At 46.9% G+C, this 26,774-nt stretch overlaps 1 protein-coding gene across 1 annotated transcript in view; it reads right to left on the reverse strand.

Moving 5' to 3' along the window:
* LOC126272230 (neuronal acetylcholine receptor subunit alpha-4-like) overlaps positions 1-26,774 on the reverse strand; it is a 172,188-nt gene that overhangs the window by 61,161 nt on the left and 84,253 nt on the right. The window contains exons 6-7 of the mRNA XM_049974931.1: positions 17,786-17,957; positions 10,847-10,996 (exon numbers count right to left, since the gene is read on the reverse strand). Coding sequence (XP_049830888.1) covers positions 10,847-10,996; positions 17,786-17,957 — 322 coding nt within the window. The remainder of the gene's footprint in view (positions 1-10,846; positions 10,997-17,785; positions 17,958-26,774) is intronic.

The following is a 26,774-nucleotide window of genomic DNA, read 5'->3' on the forward strand; positions in this document are numbered from 1 at the left end:
TAAGAAGATCACCGCCTGGGCGAGCATCAGGCATTGGGAGTCGGAGCATGCTCGTTCCCGGACTAGGAGGACATAACACCGCGACGCTGTTCTCTTAACGAGGGAGCAATGTCGCAGTAGAAGCTGAGTAGCACCGTGGTGTAGTGGTTATGATACTAAACTGTTTCATGGAGGGTCGTGAGTTCAAAACTCAACTGTACGATTTTAATTTCTGTATTCGGTTCGAGTACATTCTATCAGTATCCACAAATGCCAAGCAACATTGTAATGCAATGTTCTTTAGCTGTATGTATACTGTATTTGTTCTGGCCAGAGGCAGTTCGCTCCGCGCTCTTGTGTGTGCAAGTGCTCAATAAACCTTCGTCAAGTGAAGTTAGTGTTCGTCATTCATCTAAATACACCTTCTTCTACGTGACAATATTCCGAGGTGTTCAGATTTTCATAGCGTGATTGCGAAGACCCGTTTATGCCACTGAAAAGCTCTTGTCTAAGAGTAGCGTATTTCACATGTAGTGCAGCAAATTTCATATTGACGCTACAGTTAGTCTATTAGGTGTTTTTCAATATTGTAGTCACGCTGACAATATTTAAGCCTCGCAAAACCGAGGGAGGGGAAGGGCGTTTTTTATTCGGATCTTTTGAAAATATTATAATCTAGTCGTGTACTTTATATTTTAAATGTTGAAAAATTATTTATTGGTTTAAATTATTTGTTACATCAGAAAAGCCGGCCGGGGTGGCCGAGCGGTTCTAGGCGCAACAGTCTGGAAACGCGAGACTGCTACGGTCGCAGGTTCGAATCCTGCCTCGGGCATGGATGTGAGTGATATCCTTAGGTTAGTTAGGTTTAAGTAGTTCTAAGTTCTAGGGGACTGATGACCTTAGAAGTTAAGTCCCATAGTGCTCAGAGCCATTTTTGAACATCAGAAACCGTGATTGTTTTGAATTTTTCAAAAAAACGTAACCCAAAATCATAATTTTTAGTGATGTTTGTGATTATACACAACAGATATCATATTCATATTTTCATTTTCAGGACACTTCTTACACATCTATACAACATTAAGGAATATACTGTGGATAAAATTCAACGACAGTGAACGAAATCTCTATTTTTTAAAATTTTTTGTGGTGGTCATAAACTGTCCCTCCTCTCTGTTGATACCTTACAGAAAATGTGTTGGTATTTCTAAGATTGTGCTATGATAAATTTTCAGACGCTGCTTATAAATAAGTACTTCTTTCAAAAGATGTTATTAATGAAAGTTAACAAGTAACTAAATGTATTTCTTCTTTAATTTGTAAGTGGTGGTCACAAAGTACCCCTTCTCCACCCACCCGCTCTCTTTCTTGGTAGTACACATTACAGAAAATGCGTTGTTACTGGTAGGGTCCAGTTCCATGTATACTTAGTTCTTAATTCCCTTAGTGTTACCTGTGCAACGTCTTTGTTGACGTAGGATCTACTATTACATATTTAGCATGGCTTACTTGTTTTACTTTCTGTTATTATTTTTTGTTAATAATAGACAATGAATTCGTTTACTTTGGGAAATTTAACCATCTTTCATTACCAAGCAATGACTTTACGATTTAGGCCTACAGTTCATATGTAACATCCTTCAATCTAACAGCCACACTTGCCTTATAATGCAAAAACGTGGCTTTATAAACGATTGTGGCGGCGCACTATTTCTCCCAACCTATAGTCGGCCCACCAATTAAACGGATGCTTTACAGGCTTCCGAAAATCTGATGAGTGGCTCTGAACATCGAGGGCACCTGTGGGCGGCCACACTCAGATTCCTCTCGTTCTTCTACCAAGTAGGCAGGAATGTTTCTGGAATTCACATTAAAAAATTCAAAGTTTTGTAGCAACAACGTCACTGTCCTTCCTCTTGTGGCTAGTAACAATAATGTTTTACATCACTTGGCGCCGGCCACAGACCCTTTGTGAGTGGAGACGTCTGTTGTAGCATTCCAACCTGCAGAAACCCACTGACGTTGCTGTTTTCATGGGCTAGTATCAAGCTCACCTCGTTGTCTGAGATGTGCCTTTTTGTGACCATCTTCTACTGTGATGCCGTACAGTAGCATCTGGTCGGTTGGTGGAGTCATCAGTTAACTCTCTGGAGTGAAACGTCTCCCCTAGGACAGCCTCTGCAGTTGGCAGGCATCTACCATTACCGTTTAAGTCTGGTCACCTTAACGCTACCACTTTTGCCTGTTCTCTGCAGTGTGTCCCTCATTTACTATCTTTGAATGCCCTTACTGGCTTCTGTCAGCCTTAAGTCATTACTTAATCAGTGTTCACAGGTTCACTACAACTCATTGTTTAGTAATTTTGAAGCGATAGCTATAACAGATGACAAGCACATTTGCACTGCACGAATCGGGCTTGTAAGGTAATTTTCATTATACATTTCGCCTTTGTTTAGGCAGCGAGTAAGCATCTCATTGAATCTGTGCTAGTTAGAAATGCTGTATAGAAAACGACACCATTGCGTTTGCGAAAGTTATGCCATGGCAGTACCTAAGGTTTACAAGCCAGATTGTTTCGTCCCGGGACTCATATTGGAAAATTAGGTATAAATTCAGAGTGAAATTTGTTCATAATTTGAAACTTCCTGGCAGATTAAAACTGTGTACCGGACTGATACTCGAACTCGAGACTTTTGCCTTTCGCGGGCAAGTGCTCTACCGGGCGTACGTCACAACATATCCGTTCAAGTTGATCGTTGATTCCTTGACTCAGTTTTTTTTATTACAGACAGCACGCAGCCCTCTGACCGAACACACTGAGCTACCGTGCCGGCAGCCAACTGAGCTACCCAAGCACATTTACATCTACATCTGCATCTACATGACTACTCTGCAATTCAAATTTAAGTGCTTGGCAGAGGGTTCATCGAACCACACTCATACTATCTCTCTACCATTCCACTCCCGAACAGCACGCGGGAAAAACGAACACCTAAACCTTTTTGTTCGAGCTTTGATTTTTTTAATTTTATTTTGATGATCATTCCTACCTATGTAGGTTCGGCTCAACAAAATATATTTTCGCATTCGGAAGAGAAAGTTGGTGACGGAAATTTCCTTAATAGATCTCGCTGCGACGAAAAACGTCTTTGCTTTAATGACTTCCATCCCAATTCGCGTATCATATCTGCCACACTCTCTCCCCTATTACGTGATAATACAAAACGAGCTGCCCTTTTTTGCACCCTTTCGATGTCCTCCGCCAATCCCACCTGGTAAGGATCCCACACCGCGCAGCAGTATTCTAACAGAGGACGAACGAGTGTAGTGTAAGCTGTCTCTTTAGTGGGCTTGTTGCATCTTCTAAGTGTCCTGCCAATGAAACGCAACCTTTGGCTCGCCTTCCCCACAATATTATCTATGTGGTCTTTCCAACTGAAGGTGTTCGCAATTTTTACATCCAGGTACTTAGTTGAATTGACAGCCTTGAATTTTACTATTTATCGAGTAATCGAATTCCAACGGATTTCTTTTGGAACTCTTGTGGACCACCCTCACACTTTTCGTTATTTAGCGTCAACTGCCACCTGCCACGCCATACAGCAATCTTTTCTAAATCGCTTTGCAACTGATACTGGTCTTCGGATAACCTTACTAGACGGTAAATTACAGCATCATCTGCGAACAACCTAAGAGAACTGCTCAGATTGTCACCCAGGTCATTTATATAGATCAGGAACAGCAGAGGTCCCAGGACGCTTTCCTGGGGAACACCTGATATCACTTCAGTTTTACTCGATGATTTGCCGTCTATTACTATGAACTGCGATCTTCCTGGCAGGAAATCACGAATCCAGTCGCACAACTGAGACGATACCCCATAGGCCTGCAGCTTGATTAGAAGTCGCTTGTGAGGAACAGTGTCAAAAGCTTTCTGGAAATCTAGAAATACGGAATCAACATGAAATCCCCTGTCGGTAGTGGCCAGTACTTCGTGCGAATAAAGAGCTAGCTGCGTTGCACAAGAACGATGTTTTTTGAAACCATGCTGATTATGTATCAATAGATCATTCCCTTCGAGGTGATTCATAATGTTTGAATACAGTAAATGTCCAAAACCCTACTGCAAACCAACGTCAGTGATATAGGTCTGTAGTCCGATGGATTACTCCTACTACCCTTCTTAAACACTGGTGCGACCTGCGCAATTTTCCAATCTGTAGGTACAGATCTATCGGTGAGCGAGCGGTTGTATACGATTGCTAAGTAGGGAGCTATTGTATCAGCGTAATCTGAAAGGAACCTAATCGGTACACAATGTGGACCTGAAGATTTGCCCGTACCAAGCGATTTGAGTTGCTTCGCAACCCCTAAGATATCTACTTCTAAGAAGCTCATGCTAGCAGCTGTTCATGTTTCAAATTCTGGCATATTCCATTCGTCTTCCCTGGTGAAGGAATTTTGGAAAACTGCGTTCAATAACTCCGCTTTAGCGGCACAATCGTCGGTAACAGTACCATCGGACCTGCGCAGCGAAGGTATTGACTGCGTCTTGCCGCTGTGTACTTTACATACGACCAGAATTTCTTCGGATTTTCTACCAAACGTCGAGACAATGTTTCGTTGTGGAACCTATTAAAGGCATCGCGCATCGAAGTCCGTGCCAAATTTCCCGCCTCTGTAAATTTTAGCCAATCTTCGGGATTTCGCGTTCTCCTGAACTTCGCAAGCTTTTTCCGTTGCCTCTGCAACAGCATTCGGACCTGTTTTGTGTACCACGGGGGATCCGTTCCATCTCTTACCAATTTATGAGGTATGAATTTCTCAATTGCTGTTGCTACTATATCTTTGAATTTGAGCCACATCTCGTCTACATTTGCATAGTCAGTTCGGAAGGAATGGAGATTGTCTCTTAGGAAGGCTTCTGGTGACACTTTATCCTCTTTTTTAAATAAAATTATTTTGCGTTTGTTTCTGGTGGATTTGGAAGAAACGGTATTGAGCCTAGCTACAACGGCCTTGTGATCACTAATCCCTGTATCAGTTATGATGCTCTCTATCAGCTCTGGATTGTTTGTGGCTAAGAGGTCAAGTGTGTTTTCGCAACCATTTACAATTCGCGTGGGTTCGTGTAGTAACTGCTCGAAATAATTTTCGGAGAAAGCATTTATGACAATCTCGGGAGATGTTTTATGCCTACCACCGGTTTTGAACAAGTATTTTTGCCAACATATCGAGGGAAGGTTGAAGTCCCCACCAACTATAACCGTATGAGTAGGGTAGTTATTTGTTACGAGACTCAAATTTTCTCTGAACTGTTCCGCAACTATATCATCGGAGTCTGGGGGAACGATAGAAGGAGCCAATTATTAACTTAGTTCGGCTGTTAAGTATAACCTCCACCCATACCAATTCGCACGGAGTATCTACTTCGACTTCACTTCAAGATAAACCACTACTGACAGACACAAACACTCCACCACCAATTCTGCCTAATCTATCTTTCCTGAACACCGTCTGAGACTTAGTAAAAATTTCTGCAGAACTTATTTCAGGCTTTAGCCAGCTTTCTGTACCTATAACGATATCAGCTTCTGTGCTTTCTATTAGCGCTTGAAGCTCAGGGACTTTTCCAGCGCAACTACAACAATTTACAACTATAATTCCGACTGTTCCTTGATCCAAGCACGTCCTGTAATTGGCATGCACCCTTTGACATTGCAGCCCACCCCGTACTTTCCCGAGGCCTTCTAACCTAAAAAACCGCCCAGTCCACGCCACACAGCCTCCGCTACCCGTGAAGCCGCCAGCTGAGTGTAGTGAACTCCTGACCTATTCAGTGGAACCCGAAACCCCACCACCCTATGGCGCAAGTCAAGGAATCTGCAGCCAACACGGTCGCAAAACCGTCTGAGCCTCTGATTCGGACCCTCCACCCGGTTCTGCACCAAAGGTCCGCAGTCGGTTCAGTCAACGATGCTGTAGATGGTGAGCTCTGCCTTCATCTCGTAAGCAAGACCGGCAGCCTTCACCAAATAAGATAGCCGCTGGAATACAGAGAGAATTTCCTCAGATCGAAAGCGACACCACCTGCAGCTCGCTGCACCCTGTTCTCTTCATGGCATCCGGAAGGACTCTGTCCACATCAGGAATGACTCCTCCCGGAATGCACCCGGAGTGCACACTGGATTTCGTCCCCTCCTTAGCCGCCATATCTCTAAGGGGCCCCATTACGCGCCTAACATTGGAGCTCCCAACTACCAATAAGCCCACCCTCCGTGATTGCCCGGACCTTGAAGGCTGAGAATGATCCTCTGAAACAGGGCAGGCAGCTACATCTGGCTCAGCCAGAGACAGTGCCTGAAACCTGTTTGTCAGACGCACCGGGGAGGCTTTCTGATCAGCCTCCGGGGACGTCTTTCTCTGCCTGCCACGCCTTGGAACGACCTCCCAATCAACAACAGGCGAGGACTCAGCCCCACTGCGGGCAGCAACCGGGACAACCACAGCGGCAGACCGAACTGGGGACAGACGGGACGAGGTTGACATCCCTGTGATACGCAAGTCCGGCTCCCCACAGTGGTGCCCGTTGGCAACAGCCTCAAGCTGCGTGACCGAAGTCAGCGCCGCTTGCAGCTGTGAGCGAAGGATTGCCAACTCAGCCCTCATCCGAACACAACAATCACAGCCCCTGTCCATTCTAATCGATGTTGAACAACAGTTACTGAAATACGAGTCCGTGCCTAGATAACGCAAGGGAAACACGCACAGAATGTATTAACTAACCTGTACAAATGCCTAACAACTGCGCTACAATCTGCCTGAATTTACGATCACAGTAACTAAAACTGGAAATTACACGTGGTATACGAAACTCTCACGCAATTTAAATAAGAATCTACGAAGTAAACACTAAAGCGCAATGCCTCAACTCTCAAATACTACACTCTTGGAAATTGAAATAAGAACACCGTGAATTCATTGTCCCAGGAAGGGGAAACTTTATTGACACATTCCTGGGGTCAGATACATCACATGATCACACTGACAGAACCACAGGCACATAGACACAGGCAACAGAGCATGCACAATGTCGGCACTAGTACAGTGTATATCCACCTTTCGCAGCAATGCAGGCTGCTATTCTCCCATGGAGACGATCGTAGAGATGCTGGATGTAGTCCTGTGGAACGGCTTGCCATGCCATTTCCATCTGGCGCCTCAGTTGGACCAGCATCGTGCTGGACATGCAGACCGCTTGAGACGACGCTTCATCCAGTCCCAAACATGCTCAATGGGGGACAGATCTGGAGATCTTGCTGGCCAGGGTAGTTGACTTACACCTTCTAGAGCACGTTGGGTGGCACGTGATACATTCGGACGTGCATTGTCCTGTTGGAACAGCAAGTTCCCTTGCCGGTCTAGCAATGGTAGAACGATGGGTTCGATGACGGTTTGGATGTACCGTGCACTATTCAGTGTCCCCTCGACGATCACCAGAGGTGTACGGCCAGTGTAGGAGATCGCTCCCCACACCATTATGCCGGGTGTTGGCAATGTGTGCCTCGGTCGTATGAAGTCCTGATTGTGGATCTCACCTGCACGGCGCCAAACACGCATACGACCATCATTGGCACCAAGGCAGAAGCGACTCTCATCGCTGAAGACGACACGTCTCCATTCGTCCCTCCATTCACGCCTGTCGCGACACCGCTGGAGGCGGGCTGCACGATGTTGGGGCGTGAGCGGAAGACGGCCTAACGATGTGCGGGACCGTAGCCCAGCTTCATGGAGACGGTTGCGAATGGTCCTCGCCGATACTCCAGGAGCAACAGTGTCCCTAATTTGCTGGGAAGTGGCGGTGCGGTCCCCTACGGCACTGCGTAGGATCCTACGGTCTTGGCGTGCATCCGTGCGTCGCTGCGGTCCGGTCCCAGGTCGACTGGCACGTGCACCTTCCGCCGACCACTGGCGACAACATCGATGTACTGTGGAGACCTCACGCCCCACGTGTTGAGCAATTCGGCGATACGTCCACCCGGCCTCCCGCATGCCCACTATACGCCCTCGCTCAAAGTCCGTCAACTGCACATACGGTTCACGTCCACGCTGTCGCGGCATGCTACCAGTGTTAAAGACTGCGATGGAGCTCCGTATGCCACGGCAAACTGGCTGACACTGACGGCGGCGGTGCACAAATGCTGCGCAGCTAGCGCCATTCGACGGCCAACACCGCGGTTCCTGGTGTGTCCGCTGTGCCGTGCGTGTGATCATTGCTTGTACAGCCCTGTCACAGTGTCTGGAGCAAGTATGGTGGGTCTAACACACCGGTGTCAATGTGTTCTTTTTTCCATTTCCAGGAGTGTATAACACGCCCGAAATTTAAGAATGAAAGTACCCAAAAACACGCAAAGAAATTAAGAATTAAACTATGTAACAAATAAGTAAGCTAGGGGTATACGACTTGCTGCTGCAGCTGCTTCTCCAACGGCGGCAGGGAGGACACTGACGACTCACGCCCCATCCTCACAGCTTTACTTCCGCCAGTACCTCGTCTCCTACCTTCCAAACTTTACAGAAGCTAAGCCATGACTCCGCAACATCCTTTCTTTCAGGAGTGCTAGTCCTGCATGGTTCGGAGGAGAGCTTCTGTAAAGTTTGGAAGGTAGGAGACGAGGTACTGGCGGAAGTAAATATTTGAGTTGGTAGAGCACTTGTCCGCAAAAGGCAAAGCTCCTGAGTTCGAGTCTCGGTGCGGCACACAGTTTTAATCTGCCTGGAAGATTCATATCAGCGCACACTCTGCTGCAGAGTGAAAGTTTCATTGTTGTTCATAATTTGTTTGAAGTTGCACTTAAAGTTTTACAAGATGCCTACTGGCTTTCAAGGTCACAGTAGAACTTCTCGTGTCGGTCGCAACCCAAGTGTACGCATGGAGGGGCTCCATTACTCGTGTAAGTAAAAACACACGAAACACATTTCTTGAGGCCTCACAAGAATATGAAGGAAGTTCAGTATGTACCTGCTTCAGCACCTCACTCAGTAAAAATGTCTTCAAATCTGAGAACAATAAGTGAGATTTCAGAGATGAAAAGAAGGTCAGTGAGGAGTGGGGAAGGTGAGCCACGATGGCTGGCCTGCTGGCGGTGACTCACCAGTGTGGGCTCGTGGGCGCTGCCCTCGAGCCACCAGCTGAGACAGGTCAACACCGTGCAGTGCGCCAGCACCGAGATGGCCGACTTACCGATGCGAGGAGCGCGGGCGCCGCCCTCCAGCCACCAGCTGAGGTAGACCAGCACCGTGCAGTGCGCCAGCACCGAGATGACCGACTTACCGATGCGAGGAGCGCGGCCGCCGCCCTCCAGCCACCAGCTGAAGTAGACCAGCACCGTGCAGTGCGCCAGCACCGAGATGGCCGACTTACCGATGCGAGGAGCGCGGGCGCCGCCCTCCAGCCACCAGCTGAGGTAGACCAGCACCGTGCAGTGCGCCAGCACCGAGATGGCCGTCTTACCGGTGCGAGGAGCGCGGCCGCCGCCCTCCAGCCACCAGCTGAGGTAGACCAGCACCGTGCAGTGCGCCAGCACCGAGATGGCCGACTTACCAACGCGAGGCGCGCGGCCGCCGCCCTCCAGCCACCAGCTGAGGTAGACCAGCACCGTGCAGTGCGCCAGGACCGAGATGGCCGACTTACCGATGCGAGGAGCGCGGGCGCCGCCCTCCAGCCACCAGCTGAGGTAGACCAGCACCGTGCAGTGCGCCAGCACCGAGATGGCCGACTTACCAACGCGAGGCGCGCGGCCGCCGCCCTCCAGCCACCTGCTGAGGTAGACCAGCACCGTGCAGTGCGCCAGCACCGAGATGGCTGACTTACCAACGCGAGGAGCGCGGCCGCCGCCCTCCAGCCACCAGCTGAGGTAGACCAGCACCGTGCAGTGCGCCAGCACCGAGATGGCCGACTTACCGATGCGAGGAGCGCGGCCGCCGCCCTCCAGCCACCAGCTGAGGTAGACCAGCACCGTGCAGTGCGCCAGCACCGAGATGGCCGACTTACCGATGCGAGGAACGCGGGCGCCGCCCTCCAGCCACCAGCTGAGGTAGACCAGCACCGTGCAGTGCGCCAGCACCGAGATGGCCGACTTACCGATGCGAGGAGCGCGGGCGCCGCCCCCCAGCCACCAGCTGAGGTAGACCAGCACCGTGCAGTGCGCCAGCACCGAGATGGCCGACTTACCGATGCGAGGAGTGCGGCCGCCGCCCTCCAGCCACCAGCTGAGGTAGACCAGCACCGTGCAGTGCGCCAGCACCGAGATGGCCGACTTACCGATGCGAGGAGCGCGGCCGCCGCCCTCCAGCCACCAGCTGAGGTAGACCAGCACCGTGCAGTGCGCCAGCACCGAGATGGCCGACTTACCGATGCGAGGAGCGCGGCCGCCGCCCTCCAGCCACCAGCTGAGGTAGACCAGCACCGTGCAGTGCGCCAGCACCGAGATGGCCGACTTACCAACGCGAGGCCCGCGGCCGCCGGCCACCAGCCACTAGCTGAGGTAGACCAGCACCGTGCAGTGCGCCAGCACCGAGATGGCCGACTTACCAACGCGAGGCGCGCGGCCGCCGCCCTCCAGCCACCAGCTGAGGTAGACCAGCACCGTGCAGTGCGCCAGCACCGAGATGGCCGACTTACCGATGCGAGGAGCGCGGGCGCCGCCCTCCAGCCACCAGCTGAGGTAGACCAGCACCGTGCAGTGCGCCAGCACCGAGATGGCCGACTTACCAACGCGAGGCGCGCGGCCGCCGCCCTCCAGCCACCAGCTGAGGTAGACCAGCACCGTGCAGTGCGCCAGGACCGAGATGGCCGACTTACCGATGCGAGGAGCGCGGGCGCCGCCCTCCAGCCACCAGCTGAGGTAGACCAGCACCGTGCAGTGCGCCAGCACCGAGATGGCGACAAGTGCCAGCCGCTCGCCACATGCCGAAGGCAGCCACAGTGACGACAGCGTCATCACCGTCAGTGCTGCAACAGCGCCGCCTTCTTAATCTTTACCATTCTTGCTACAGCACCTAACTAAAACTGTCATACTGCTATCACTCAGCTTCTTCTACATCTCCTGTAAACTCGAATCCCAACTGCCTACAGTCTCTCCCGTCCTCGAGAACTCTGCGTCACTGCCACAGCCCTGTCAATGTGTCTTACCCTACCTTCATCTCCGAACACACCGTGACGTTCCCTGGCAGCATCTAAACGGCCATTCTCTACCCTCCCAGACCACAAACACCCCCCTGAACCAAAACGTAACCTACCGATCCAAAATGAACGTTCCAATCCATCCTTTCCTTGTCCAAATTGCATCGCAACTTATAACCCCTACATTACACTTATCAATTCCTGCTAACATAAATATCCCATACTAATCCCTACGCACAATTACCAAGAGCCCCGAGAACATCTTCCTCATAATGAAGGGGATGTACATCACATCACCATTGTCATGCACAAACATTTTTAATTAGTTTCTCAATCGTTTTAAAATTAAAATTATAAAATGTACAATCCATTGGGTGAAGAAAGGCCATTTGATATATCATTCTATCTTTAGTACGGTGAATATAAATGAATGTGAAATTTAAAAAAGGGCTACAGTTTTACCAACGGCCTTGCCGCAGTGGATAGACCGATTCACCGAAGTTAAGCGCTGTCGGGCGTGGTCGGCACTTGGATGGGTGGCCATCCAGGCCTATATGCACTGTTGCCATTTTTCGGGGTGCACTCAGCCTCGTGATGCCAATTGCGGAGCTACTCGGCCGAATTGTAGCGGCTTCGGTCGAGAATACCATCACAACGACCAGGAGAGTGGTGTGCTGAACCCATGCCCCTCCTATTCGCATCCTCCGCTGAGGATGACACGGCGGTCGGATGGTTCCGGTAGGCGACTCGTGGCCTGAAGACGGAGTGCAACAGTTTTACGAACCTCATTTCCATGCATATTAAATAAAATGCTCAACCAATGGCGCAACTTGTAGTTAACACTAGAGTGTAATATTTGCAATTTATCCCATTTGAGATACTCCCACAAAACAGTCTTTGTCAAAACCTGAAATACCCATGCACATCTCACTCCATCCTAACACCTCACTGCACCCTGTCCCCACCACAGACTACATAATACACTCCTCGAAATGGAAAAAAGAACACATTGACACCGGTGTGTCAGACCCACCATACTTGCTCCAGACACTGTGACAGGGCTGTACAAGCAATGATCACACGCACGGCACAGCGGACACACCAGGAACCGCGGTGTTGGCCGTCGAATGGCGCTAGCTGCGCAGCATTTGTGCACCGCCGCCGTCAGTGTCAGCCAGTTTGCCGTGGCATACGGAGCTCCATCGCAGTCTTTAACACTGGTAGCATGCCGCGACAGCGTGGACGTGAACTGTATGTGCAGTTGACGGACTTTGAGCGAGGGGGTATAGTGGGCATGCGGGAGGCCGGGTGGACGTACCGCCGAATTGCTCAACACGTGGGGCGTGAGGTCTCCACAGTACATCGATGTTGTCGCCAGTGGTCGGCGGAAGGTGCACGTGCCCGTCGACCTGGGACCGGACCGCAGCGACGCACGGATGCACGCCAAGACCATAGGATCCTACGCAGTGCCGTAGGGGACCGCAACGCCACTTCCCAGCAAATTAGGGACACTGTTGCTCCTGGGGTATCGGCGAGGACCATTCGCAACCGTCTCCATGAAGCTGGGCTACGGTCCCGCACACCGTTAGGCTGTCTTCCGCTCACGCCCCAACATCGTGCAGCCCGCCTCCAGTGGTGTCGCGACAGGCGTGAATGGAGGGACGAATGGAGACGTGTCGTCTTCAGCGATGAGAGTCGCTTCTGCCTTGGTGCCAATGATGGTCGTATGCGTGTTTGGCGCCGTGCAGGTGAGCGCCACAATCAGGACTGCATACGACCGAGGCACACAGGGCCAACACCCGGCATCATGGTGTGGGGAGCGATCTCCTACACTGGCCGTACACCTCTGGTGATCGTCGAGGGGACACTGAATAGTGCACGGTACATCCAAACCGTCATCGAACCCATCGTTCTACCATTGCTAGACCGGCAAGGGAACTTGCTGTTCCAACAGGACAATGCACGTCCGCATGTATCACGTGCCACCCAACGTGCTCTAGAAGGTGTAAGTCAACTACCCTGGCCAGCAAGATCTCCGGATCAGTCCCCAATTGAGCATGTTTGGGACTGGATGAAGCGTCGTCTCACGCGGTCTGCACGTCCAGCACGAACGCTGGTCCAACTGAGGCGCCAGGTGGAAATGGCATGGCAAGCCGTTCCACAGGACTACATCCAGCATCTCTACGATCGTCTCCATGGGAGAATAGCAGCCTGCATTGTTGCGAAAGGTGGATATACACTGTACTAGTGCCGACATTGTGCATGCTCTGTTGCCTGTGTCTATGTTTCTGTGGTTCTGTCAGCGTGATCATGTGATGTATCTGACCCCAGGAATGTGTCAACAAAGTTTCCCCTTCCTGGGACAATGAATTCACGGTGTTCTTATTTCAATTTCCAGGAGTGTACGTTTCATCACAACTGTCTTCCATGGTTTGCGTAGAACCTCCCATGGAGTTCCGAGTCCTCCCTCGGGCATGGCTGTGTGTGTTGTCCTTAGCGTAAGGTAGTTTAAGTTAGATTAAGTAATGTGTAAGTCAAGGGACTGATGACCCCAGCAGTTTTATCCTATAATACCTCACCACTAATTTTCAAAGTGTCCAACCATTTGAGTGACCCTATATGCCTCATGACGTCACACTGGCGGCTCGGTCCATATTTCACTTAAATTTCTCCAGCATATGTACACAGACCCACTTCCACTTCTTTTCCTACCGTTAGACACCCTTATGTGATCCCTGTCTTACTACCATATGCAACATATCTAACTAATCCTGTTCTAGCAAATCCTGTTACCTGTTCTTGTCCACTGTCCTATCTCAGGGAATAAGAGCTGGAGATTTCCATCTCCAATCATCTGGATTAGATCTCCATCCATTTTCTCTACTTTTGATCTTATTCCATAAGCCTGTCTACCAGGAATGGTCATCAAGTCTCCAAACACCAACACCAGCTGATATACAAAAGCACCAACTTTTATCATTCATCTAAAAATTAATGCAAAAGTGATCGCATAGGAATCCATCACCACCAGATCGGTTTTCAATAATATCACTCTGTTTCATAACTATGTGTTTCAATAAACTGGGCGAATGAAGAGCAATTTATGTGATTCTTCAATTTCTCTGGGCGTCTTTCATGACGAAATAAGTCTCGGGTGAACAGCCTGGTATGAGTGTGCATAGGACACAATATTTCGGCAGTCGACCACATTGCCATCATCAGCTACGCCATGTATATATTGTCCTATATGTACATGGCGCCGGCCCACCGCCGGTCAGTACATCAGCGCACCTGATGATGGCAACGTGGTCGATTGCTGAAATATAGTGTCCTATGCACACTCATACCAGGCTGTTCGCCCGAGATTTATTTCGTCAAGAGCAATTTACATTCTACTGAGAGCGCCCCTCCCCTTTTGCGCAAATGAAATATCACTGAAAAAATCTGCAGTTCTACAATGTTTGTACATAAATAACCTATTCGAAAATGTCATTTACACCATGCGGTTCTTTGCGGATGGAGATGAACCATGTAGAAAAGTAGCAATACTACAAATCTGTAGCGAAATTCTGGAAGACCTGCCAAGTTTGCCTATTGACTCGCCATAAACAGATGTCCACCCTGATAGCTGAATGGTCAGTGTGACAGACTGCCGTCCTAAGGGGCCTGGATTCGATTCCCAGCTGGGTCGGGGATTTTATCCGCTCAGGGACTGGGTTTTGTGTTGTCTTCATCATCACGTCATCCCCATCGGGCCCGCAGGTCGCCCAATGTGGCGAACCAGCACCAGAGCGGCCGGACCTGCCCCGTAAGGGGCCTTCCGGCCAATGACACCAAACGCTCATTTCCATTTACCATAAACAGATGTATCGTATTATGCATAAGGAGGCAGAAAGACCTGTTGTTGTTTGACTGCACGATTTTGGACAACCACAGGAAACAGTCACACCATTAAAAGTATTTGGGAGAAAGCGTATGTGACAGAAATGCCGTACGCCAGACTCAAGACACATTAATATGAAGAGTGACCAACAAACAGAGTGAATCTATGGTATACGTAGCCCACAAAACTCTCGCTCAGTCGACACTTCATCATTGCTACCCAGCCTTGAACTCTATTTATATAGGAAACAGAGAAGGTACAAGGAAGAGCAGGGCATTTCGTCACTGATTCTCATCCAAATTCAGTGAGAACAAGACAGGCTGCACGTTCCTTGAAGTGTCACCCAGTATATTGCTTCCTGCTACATACATCTCGCAAAGAAAAAAATGGCTCTGAGCACTATGGGACTCAACTGCTGAGGTCATAAGTCCCCTAGAACTTAGAACTACTTAAACCTAACTAACCTAAGGACATCACACACATCCATGCCCGAGGCAGGATTCGAACCTGCGACCGTAGCAGTCGGGCGGCTCCGGACTGAGCGCCTAGAACCGCTAGACCACCGCGGCCGGCCATCTCGCAAAGAGATCACGAAGCTAAATGCAGAGACTTTGTCTCGTCATGATCTCTTAAAGCTAGCGGTTGCTTACACAAGAGATTTGTGATGTCAATTGCAATTTTCATGATGTCTCTGTTAGCTTTCATTTGATTGTTTTCAGATTTTCATTAGTTTGTAATGTTCATTAAGTAGCTCTGAAATACTAAACACTTATTTGGATAATTCTTTGCATGAAAAAAAAACCACTTGGATGATTTTTAGAAGAAGCATACCATGCTAAACATATACACAGAGTCTTCAGCTGATCGGAATTTTCAGCAGACCATACAGTTTCTCTTGTACTTAAGAGCAAACACGGTCATCCATCGAGAGCCTTTCTCTCTAGCGCCTCAGCTGCACTCAGGTCTGGGACATAAACACAATACCTCTCTCTAGAGATTTTCAGTCAGCTAAGCCACCCAAGACGTTATTACAATCAGATAGATTCTTTAAATGTCTTTGTCATCAGCTCACCCTCCTTACTGTAAAAATGTGCTCTTCGGGTGAGCTTCTTTGCGGTGGTTCTTTTTTGACTGTTAGCTACAAGCGAGCATCGTGTTTGCTATTGTGGGTAAAACGAAGAAAGGAGGATGGACATTGATGATAAATACCAAACTATTCAAATTTCTAAATGTTCACTTTGTTATGACATCACTGTTGTTGTTTTAATTGTTGAGCTCTTGAGTTCAGAAAGTGGTTTGACGGAGCCCTCCTCACTACTCTATCCCGTGCAGGTCCCCTTATCTCCGGATAACTACTGCAGTTCACATCCATTTGAACCTGCTTACTGTATTCCTTTCTTGTTAGTCCTCTGCAGTACCAGACCGGCGAATCCTTAGTCTAAGAATGAGTCTCATCAGAAAATCCCTTCGTTTCTAGGCGAGTTGTACCACAAATTCCTTTTCTTTCTGTTTGCAATTCTACTCATTACCTCCACCTTAGTTATGTGAGCTGCCATTCTAATCTTTACCCCTCTTCTTTAGCGCCACCTTGCAGTGTTTCTGTCGCCTTCTTGTCTGAACTGCTTATCGTCCACGATTCACTTCCATAAAATGCTACACACCAGATTACATTCTACTCAAGATTATATTTATGATATCTCACGATTTGTTCTTTTCTTTTGCCAGTTTTCATCTCACAATGGATAAAGTGAAGAATAAGTTCATACGTTTTTATGAGAATAATGTCATCTCAAACATTTGTAGCAAGTTTATTTTTACGTAAACTAACGAGTCCACATAATGTTATAATTACATACGAATTAAGTTCGTAATTGGAAAAAGCGTTTTCATCATCAAATTCCTTAGTTAAAGCGAATCTCCCATGACTTAGTCTTCTTTTGATGTACGCACGTTTTTCTGCTTTTTGTTTCATCAAATCGATGTAACACACCGTTTCGAACTCAGACTCAGAATCGGATATCTATTAACATAGCAGAAGTAGTCACCATCCTTGCCAGAGCCAAAGTTCCTCAGCAAACTGCGTATTGAAACTGCGATCCAACTTGCGATGATCGTCGCCGTGACTCAAGCTGCAATGAGGAATTTGGCGTGAGCCCCCTTGCGTCACCTCACGGGCCTGCTTCTCGTCTTGCGGCCCGCCTTGAGAGGTGAGGGAAGCGACAGGCTGACGCGGCAGCAGTAGCCCATTGGCCGCCGAGGCGACGACTCGTCAGTCGCGGAGGCGTCCAGCCGAGCAGGTATACTTCTCCACTCGGGACACCGGAGGAGGCAGCCGCGAGCAAATAGCGCAGCATTCGCCACCGGAACACAGACGAGCCGACACTCACTCACCAAGCAGTGAGGACGACCGCACGCACGGTCCCGAGCCACGAAACTCAGTCGCGACGCCGGTAGCTCCCGGCGTGTCGAGGCCGACGGAACAGGCTGCGGCTGCAGAGTGCGACGCCACGGTGGCAGCACCGGCAGCTCCGACTGAGGTTTTTGCAGGTTTCTCTCTGTTGTCAGAGCTGTCCCCCTTATATCCCTCTCCTCCCCCCCCCCCCAAAAAAAAAAATAGACTCCTAACGAGGAGATCTAAGATATTATGCCTCACCCCAAGCCGGCAGCAAGAAAAAAACGGAGTGACAACAGAATAAAGTGGACAGTGACAAGGAAAGGCTGCAGCGAGTACTCACCGAGGGCGGGGGCGTAGGCGGCGACGGCCATGACGGCCTCGCGGTGGCGCAGCTGCAGCCAGACGTGCGTGCTGCTGCGGACGCGCCCGTCCGGACCCACGCTGGCGTTGGTCGTCGCGAAGCCGTGCTGCTCCACCTGCCACGAGCTGCCGGGCGCCGTCGCCAACCTCAGCTGCCGGCACACGCGACGGCGAAGGGCACAGTGACGGGATGACGTGGCAATAGCTCGGTGTAAATTTGTTAGCTTTACAGTACGATGGAGCAGCTCCATTTTGAAAAAACACTGGACATGTGTGAAGAGTAAAGTTTCAACCGCTATATCTCGATGATGGTAGGAACTTGCCAGCAGCCATAAAAGCTTAGCTACTTACAAATTCCAGTTTATGCAAAACCTAAAGAAAGCATTTATTGGTCAACTCCTTCTACTTGTAATGGGACATCCTGCGCTAGCATTACCTTTCTCCGACAGTAGTTGCTGATTCCAGTATTATTTTTCGAATCTTGGAAAGGTCAATGTTATCTCGTTGCTTTTCTGAAAACTTTCATATGGTTTTACAAACAATACGTTATATTTCAAGATTAAATTTATGAAAAAGAATTAGTTCAAAAAATATTTCAGTTTCGTTGCTATAATCGATATTTTGGCAGTAGAGTTTTGGAGCATATACTGTATTCAAACATTATGAATCACCTCGAAGGGAACGAGCTATTGATACGTAATCAGCATTGTTTCAGAAAACATCGTTCTTGTGCAACGCAGCTAGCTCTTTATTAGCACGAAGTAATGGCCGCTATCGACAGGGGATCTCAAGTTAATTCCGTATTTCTAGATTTCCGGAAACTTTTGACACCGTTCCTCACAAGCGACTTCTAAGCAAGCTGCGGGCCTATGGGGTATCGTCCCAGTTGTGCGACTGGATTCGTGATTTCCTGTCAGGAAGGTCGCAGTTCGTAGTAATAGACGGCAAATCGTCGAGTAAAACTAAAGTGATATCAGGTGTTCCCCAGGGAAGCGTCCTGGGACGTCTGCTGTTTCTGATCTATATAAATGACCTGGGTGACAATCTGAGCAGTTCTCTTAGGTAGTTCGCGCATGATGCTGTAATTTACCGTCTAGTAAGGTCATCCGAAGACCAGTATCAGTTGCAAAGCGATTTAGAAAAGATTGCTGTATGGTGTGGCAGGTGGCAGTTGACGCTAAATAACGAAAAGTGTGAGGTGATCCACATGAGTTCCAAAAGAAATCCGTTGGAATTCGATTACTCGATAAATAGTACAATTCTCAAGGCTGTCAATTCAACTAATTACCTGGGTGTAAAAATTACGAACAACTTCAGTTGGAAAGACCACATAGATAATATTGTGGGGATGGCGAGCCAAAGGTTGCGTTTCATTGGCAGGACACTTAGAAGATGCAACAAGTCCACTAAAGAGACAGCTTACACTACACTCGTTTGTCCTCTGTTAGAATATTGCTGAGCGGTGTGGTATCCTTACCAGGTGGGATTGACGGAGGACATCGAAAGGATGCAAAAAAGGGCAGCTCGTTTTGTATTATTACGTAATAGGGGAGAGAGTGTGGCAGATATGATACGCGAGTTGGGATGGAAGTCATTAAAGCAAAGACGTTTTTCGTCGCGGCGATATCTATTTACGAAATTTCAGTCACCAACTTTGCCTTCCGAATGCGAAAATATTTTGTTGAGCCCAACCTACATAGGTAGGAATGATCATCAAAATAAAATAAGAGAAATCAGAGCTCGAACAGAAAGGTTTAGGTGTTCGTTTTTCCCGCGCGCTTTTCGGGAGTGGAATGGTAGAGAGATAGTATGATTGTGGTTCGATGAACCCTCTGCCAAGCACTTAAATGTGAGTGGTAGAGTAAACATGTAGATGTAGATGTAGAACTACTAGTTCTGAATGAACAGTTAAAATTATTTCCTTAGAAACATTTGAAATTACGAAATATTTGCACACTTAAAATTCTTTTACTAATTACACAATAATGTACTGCATACCATGTTTATTTTGGTATTCATTTATGAAATAATAATCGAATTTAATAATGTAACGAAAACTAGATGGAATAATTTGTTAACAAAACCTGTAAACCCTTTCGAATATTGTTTTTCCGCAGAGTGTGGGGGTTGTAAGCTTCCTCTGATGTGATCAGACGTATTTCCGTATAATAGGTGCGAACAATGTAATTTCCGCTTTGTGAGTGTGGAAATCAAAAGACTGTATGATATACTAAAATGTGAAAAAAAATGTTTACCTAAGAAAAATCTGCAACAACGATCTTCAAATTTATTTAGTTCAAACCAACCGTGAGGACCAGATGTGAAATTTTCGGCTTCAAGAATCAGACCCCTAGACAAGAACTGGAGCCATATCAACATGACAAGCTAAGTAAACTTGAAAGTTTATTGTAATCTTCGGTCGTCTTAAAATCTTCATAAAGACTTTGCTTATTAATTACTTGGACTGTTCATCATTTCATGTGGACGATAGCTGGAAGAAGGAAGGACGGGGCAGATTATATATTCCACTGACCAATTTCCTAGCAGAACTAATTAATGTACACATCATTATCGGAAAAAATAATCGGAGTGTTGTGTAAAATCTAACTTTTGCAGATCTTCAGTTGATTAACGTTATCAATGAAAATACACACTGCAAACTGATTTCCTGTTTGATGATGTACTGCTACAATATCAAAAGAGTACTATTATCATATGCGCTTCAGTGTATTGTACATTTAAGCTGCATATTTTCGGCAAATTTGTTGTTAATTCTTAAATTAATCTATGTTTAAGATTTTTTGCCTTACTCAACATCCGTTATGACAATTTCACTTAGGACGGTCATTAGCACTCCTTGCGTTTTTGTAAGTATGTATTATGTACTCTTATTTTATGATGTGTTTCACATCCTTGACAATCTCCTCACTGTGGATCTATATAACGAAACTGAAACTTTGCTTGTCTTATAATGAAACACCACCGTAACAACTAAGCATGGAATTAATTGATTTGTCAATGTTGTATATGGCAGGGTATTATCAATTGTTTGTACAGGCAGTCATTGCACAGGTATGAGGTAACTACTCGAGAAACGTTAGGTTTCGTGAGTGTATACAGAATAAGAAACTCTACAATAGTAGATCAGCAGGTCACACAACTATGCATAATTCTATTGCACTTTGTATTTATAATGGCTTGGAATGAGACACATGTTGTGAAAGAGTTACACGGATAAATCAGTATATTTGGCCAACGCCTACTGCAAAACTGAATAGCACCTGGTGGCGCTGCAGACACATACGGCAGTGAGCAAAGTACACTAGCGCAGGGGGGATGAGTCGAGAGTCCTTCTGACGCTGCCACAAGTGACTGACAAACGGCAGGTCATCACGACCTGGAAGACAACGTCTTGCAAAAGGCGAGACCAGTTGGCTGTTTGCGTAATACGGTCGCGAGCACCTATGGAAAGCGGTCGAATGACAGCGAAACCACGAGGGGGCGACGAGGTGCTGGACATCTGTGCCTCATCACATACCACAGGCGTCGCTATCTTTCCTGTTCTGTTGAGCAGTAAATACTTCTGACGAAAGAGTACAATCCTAGTACAGCCACAAGTTTTTTTGGAGCACACTGTTTAATGGGCTCTGTCGAACACTGGGGGAACCCACAGAAAATTAGCCGAATGAGCGCCCGTGTTGACCTGACAGTGTAGTCAGTTACGATTGCAATAGGCACTGGATCGTCGAGACTGGGCATGGATCAATGGAAAAGTTTCACGTGATCACTTGTCTCGTTATGCCTGGCCGACGGTGGTGTCTGGATACGCCGTCATCCAGACGGATTGCTGCTCAAAACGTGCACTGCGCCACAGACACACGCCGATGGGGGCAGCATTAGGTTACAGGGGATGTTTATGTGGGCTTTTGGGGTACTTGTGATGGCAATCGGAGTCACCATGACAGATATGGACTAAGTGATCGTTACTGTGGCTTGATGCCTTCTCGGTAGCGACGGCATCGTCCTGTTGGATGTGAACAACGTGTCACAAAGCGACAATAATTGTGCTATAGTGGTATGACGTGTACCATAGTAAGCTCACGTCTATGCCACCAAATTCGCCTCATCTGAATCCAATGGACTGCAACTGGGACGCTGTTTGTCGCCAGCTCAGCGCCCACAAACCACTGGCCAGTATCGCGAATAAAATTTTCACGCTCCAGCGGAGTGGGCGATGATATGGAACTTCCTGGTACATTAAAACACTGTGCCGGCCCAAGAATAGAAACGGATACATTTGCCTTTCGCGGGCATGTGCTCTACTGACTGAGCAACTCTAGCATGTCTCACGACCCGCTGAGAGCTAAGAACCCGAGTTCAAGTCTCGGTGCGGCGCACAGTTTTCATCCGCCAGGAAGTGTCACCAGCCTGTAACTCCGGTGAATTGTGTGAACTACCGAACACTTGCGGACTCCATCCAACATGGAATCGCTGTTGTATTGTGTTTCAAAGGTGGAGCAACGTGCTGTCAAGCAGCTGGTCATAATGTATCGGCTCTTCAACTTGTGTGTATGACACTCAGCTAAGTACTTCTTATATAAACTGCAGATGGTCCTCAACTGACACAAAATTGGCTGCTCAACAGGGAAAAATGGCAGCTATGTAAACATAGAACGGAGTTTATAATGCAAGTACATTTCTCGAGTTTTCCGCCGGATAACAGTGTGAAAAATGGCACAATTTTTCATTGAAAAAATTGTTAGGCATCACCTCGCATTCTAAATTTCTCCTACAGTATTTATACGATGAGTACTCATAAACCAATAATTATCATTATGAAAAAGTAAAGTTACGTAAATATTTTTGTCTGTTTGCAGGTATGTCTGCAGCTTGGGTACAAACTGGAATCCCCGCCCCGCAGTATCGTAGCAAGCCGCCAGAGGAGCTAAAACAAACTGGCGGAGTCCACTTCTGGTGGGGAACTGGGATACGCGGTCCATTAAGCGATTTAGGGAAATCATAAACTGAACGGCCAGGTTGTGATCGAAATCAGTGTCCCCCAGAGCGTGTATTTATATGAGAAAGTTCACTCTGGAGCTTATGGAGACCCAAAGTAGTTTTGTTATTTCAGCCTTTGGATTTTGGCGTGAATTCTACCGAAGTGGGACGATTTAGAGGTTTGTGAAAGTTTACGATGCAGTCTATTTGGCTGGTTCATTGGTGATATCTGCGGCCATCCGTGCTCATCAAGCTGCTTTTGACTTTAAATACCATTACTGACCGCTCTTTATTACGTCACAATATTGTTCACATAATTTAGAGAGTTCTAGGATATTATCTGCACACCGGAAAATCCTGTGCTAATTTAAATAGAATTAATTTTGGTGTCACTGCTGCCAACTTATTCTCCTGGAAAATTACTGAGATGTGAAGGCTGCACATAGTCCTGACACCAAAAGATTGGTTTTTTGTAGTCTCGTGGCAAAACAAATACGCCATACGCGTAGGGGGAAGTCAGGAGCACTGGTTGCACACAAATCGTTTTAGTTTTTAGTGGCTAAGTCGCTGTTATTACTATTTTAGTGTCCAGGGCAGTACCGTACAGTCATTTAAAAATTCAAAATAATACAATACAATATAGTATCTACAGTATATACGTTAGAATTTGTACATGTTGTAACCTCCCAACAGATTATTTCAGTAACCTCGGAATAAAAAGGTAACTAACCTCGCAATAAAAATGTGACTGATGTATAGCCTTTAAATAATTAACTGACTGTGAATCTAAACTGGTAAATCTGGACGTCAGCAGTGCTGCGTCATGGTCCTGAAAAGTCATTATGAATAAACTGAAAATTCTTACCTCATTTAAGTCACCAGATAACGCTCCTAAAAGAAATTTTTCTGGCACAGCTCAGTGCAATGCTGGCCACTAGGTTTTTTTATGTATGAAAAAGATCTGATTTTATTTACGGTAATTGCAATGACTATGGATAGGAGAAATTAGTAAAAAAACTTTAAATTCAGCTGAATGACTGTCAAACCTCCCAACAGATTATTTCAGTAACCTCAGAATAAAAAGGTAACTAACCTCGCAATAAAAATGTGACTGATGTATAGCCTTTAAATAATTAACAGACTGTGAATCTAAACTGGTAAATCTGGACGTCAGCAGTGCTGCGTCATGGTCCTGAAAAGTCATTCTGAATAAACTGAAAATTCTTACCTCATTTAAGTCGCCAGATAACGCTCCTAAAAGAAATTTTTCTGGCACAGCTCAGTGCAATGCTGGCCACTAGATATTGTTATGTATGAAAAAGATCTGATTTTATTTACGGTAATTGCAATGACTATGGATAGGAGAAATTAGTAAAAAAACTTTAAATTCAGCTGAATGACTGTCAAAAGTTATCTTTATAAGAAATATTATTGAAAAATTATTGAAAATTATTTACATGTGACTTTGATACAACAATAGTACAAAATGACTTGCAAATTACATATTCGCGCGACAATAAATATTATTTTTTTTATTTTTTTACTATATCGCTCAGGCACCGCCATCGTTCTCCACGACCGGCCTTGGTAATTACATACAGGACACAAGTCTTCTATGTGTGCTATACAACTAGACAATTGCTCTCTAAGAGCTACCTGACCCAACCGCCCGACTGCGACCTAGTACTACTACTGCTGCTGCCGACGCTGCGCTCTGGTCTGTGGTTCTATTGTAGCTTACATATCGCAGGCAGCGCGTGAGCAATCCATCGAAGTTACGTCTGCTGGAGTGCGCTAGCAATAAATTCCTTAGTCATGGACCTCTTACAATGTCAAATTGATTTTGAGGTCCAAAATTCGGCAGTTCTGATCGCTGGTACATTTGCTCAGAGGAGATCCTCCAGCGTGCAGGCTTGAGGCATCTTTGGGCAGGCCAAGAGGCGTCCGCTATATGCAGTAATGTAGCCCCACTGCTTCAGGTTTTGTCTGTACCGCGTCACTCCAGTTAACAGTCTGTTCAAAGTCTTCCACGTCTCGCAGGGTTGATGCAAACCAGCGTTTGGTTCTTCCTTTGGGTTTTGTTTGTTACTTCCAGTTGCCTCGTTTCACCACAGTTCTATTCAGCGAGCGGAAGGTGATGTAATAGCTTCCGTTGTTTGAAGAAAGTTCTTTCTCGACTTGATCCTAGAACATGGTGCTTCGCTTCCAAACATGGGGAGCCTGGAATCATTTTACTGTTTCTTCCTCTCAGCTTCTGTCGCTGTTCTTCGTCTCATATCCGGGAATGCTACGACTATAAGATAATAGATTTTGTCATCTGGAGTTGGTCGTACGCAACTATTTATAATGCGGCCCGCCCCGTTAAGAGTGATGTCAACGTGCTTGGTGTGTCGCAGTTCTGCCAGACAGCCGGAGCATATTCTGGCGCAGAAAAACATAGAGATAGAGCAGAAATATGTAAGACGTTTCGTTGAGCCTCCTATTACGTTGTTAGTAAGCTTGCGCATAATATTATTTCTGTTACAGACTTTAAGCTTCACGTTCTCGTAATGGTCTTTCAAAGTAAGTGTGCCGTCGAGTTTTACTCTGAGGTATATAGGAGCGTCCCAGTGTTGTAGCTGCTTTCCACTCCGAGCTACTTCCAGTTTACTCCTAGCTTGTCTATTTATCAAGTGAAACGCACAGACCTGTGTTCGGGATTCATTAGGCTCAGGGTGGCTATACCCATAGTATTCTGCCAGATCTTCGAGAGCTGCAGTCAGTTTCATTTCTACCATTCCAGACATTCTCCTTTGGACTGCAATCGCTGTGTCGTCAGCACTTATGAAAGATGTTGTGTGTGTTCCGACAGGTTGATCACTGGTGTAGATATTGTACAGCAGCGGTGCCAACACACTGCCTTGAGGAAGACCGCGTCTCTCTGCTGGATTCTCCATCGGATTTTCTTGTTGTTCAGGCTGACAAAGAACCATCTGTTTTGTAGTAGAGTTTGGATGAACTGCGTTAATCGGTAGTTCTTGGTGATTGAATAAATCTTCCTTACGAAATTGTTGTGATTTACTGTGATTTCCCTGGACGGAATCTTGCCTGTTGTTTAATAAGGGTCTGGTCTACATACTCACATATGCGGTTCAGAATATTTGTTTCCAACAGTTTGCGTAGATGACAGAGAAGCGAGACTGGTCGAAAATCCTTTATGTCTGTCGGATCTTTCCCATGTTTCAGTATGGCTACTGCTTTAGCGTTGTGCCAGATTCTGGTTATCTGTATCTCAGGGACACAGTTGTTAATTAGATACAAAATCGAGTTTTCGGTACCTGGTCCGAATCTCCTTATTTGTTCAAGGCCTGGAGCTTCCTCACTCTTCGTGCAGCGTATGGCATCCTCTAGTTTTGCTGAAGTGAAAGTCGTTTCCCGCAACTTGTCTTTGTAGCTTTGCCGTCTCAGATCGTCTTTTGGTTCTGACATTTAGTAGCAGATGATGAACTATCTGATTAGAGGTTACTCTGGACGATTCAGCAGAATCTCTAGTGTGGTGATCACTAAGATTTTTCAAGAGTTTGAACGCTTTACGACTGCTATGCTTCGTGCCTAACTGTATTGCTAGGTTACACCGGTTTTCTTTTCTAGAGGAAAATATGATATACATCAGTTGTTCGCCTGTCTGAATTGTTTCTCCAGAGAAAGAGTACTCATCGAATCGTTGTTCATATTTCTCCAGTAGCGCTCTTGAAACTTTTCGAGTCCTGGGATATAGGTAGTTCTACAGCCCCTAGGGACATGTTTCCGTGAGATGGTTTTCACTAGGTTGACAAAGTGTTCGTACTTTCCTAAGTCGGTATATCAATTTCTTTTAAACGTAGGTATGTACACGTAGAGAATAGATCTATCGTCAAGTCAGAAACGAACCTCCAGCTTCTGAAAGAAGAGACCATGTCTGGTTTATTGATAGACATTGCTTCTTGATAAAA

Source organism: Schistocerca gregaria, chromosome 5 (assembly GCF_023897955.1).
Source record: "Schistocerca gregaria isolate iqSchGreg1 chromosome 5, iqSchGreg1.2, whole genome shotgun sequence".
NCBI classification, from domain to species: Eukaryota; Metazoa; Arthropoda; class Insecta; order Orthoptera; family Acrididae; genus Schistocerca; species Schistocerca gregaria.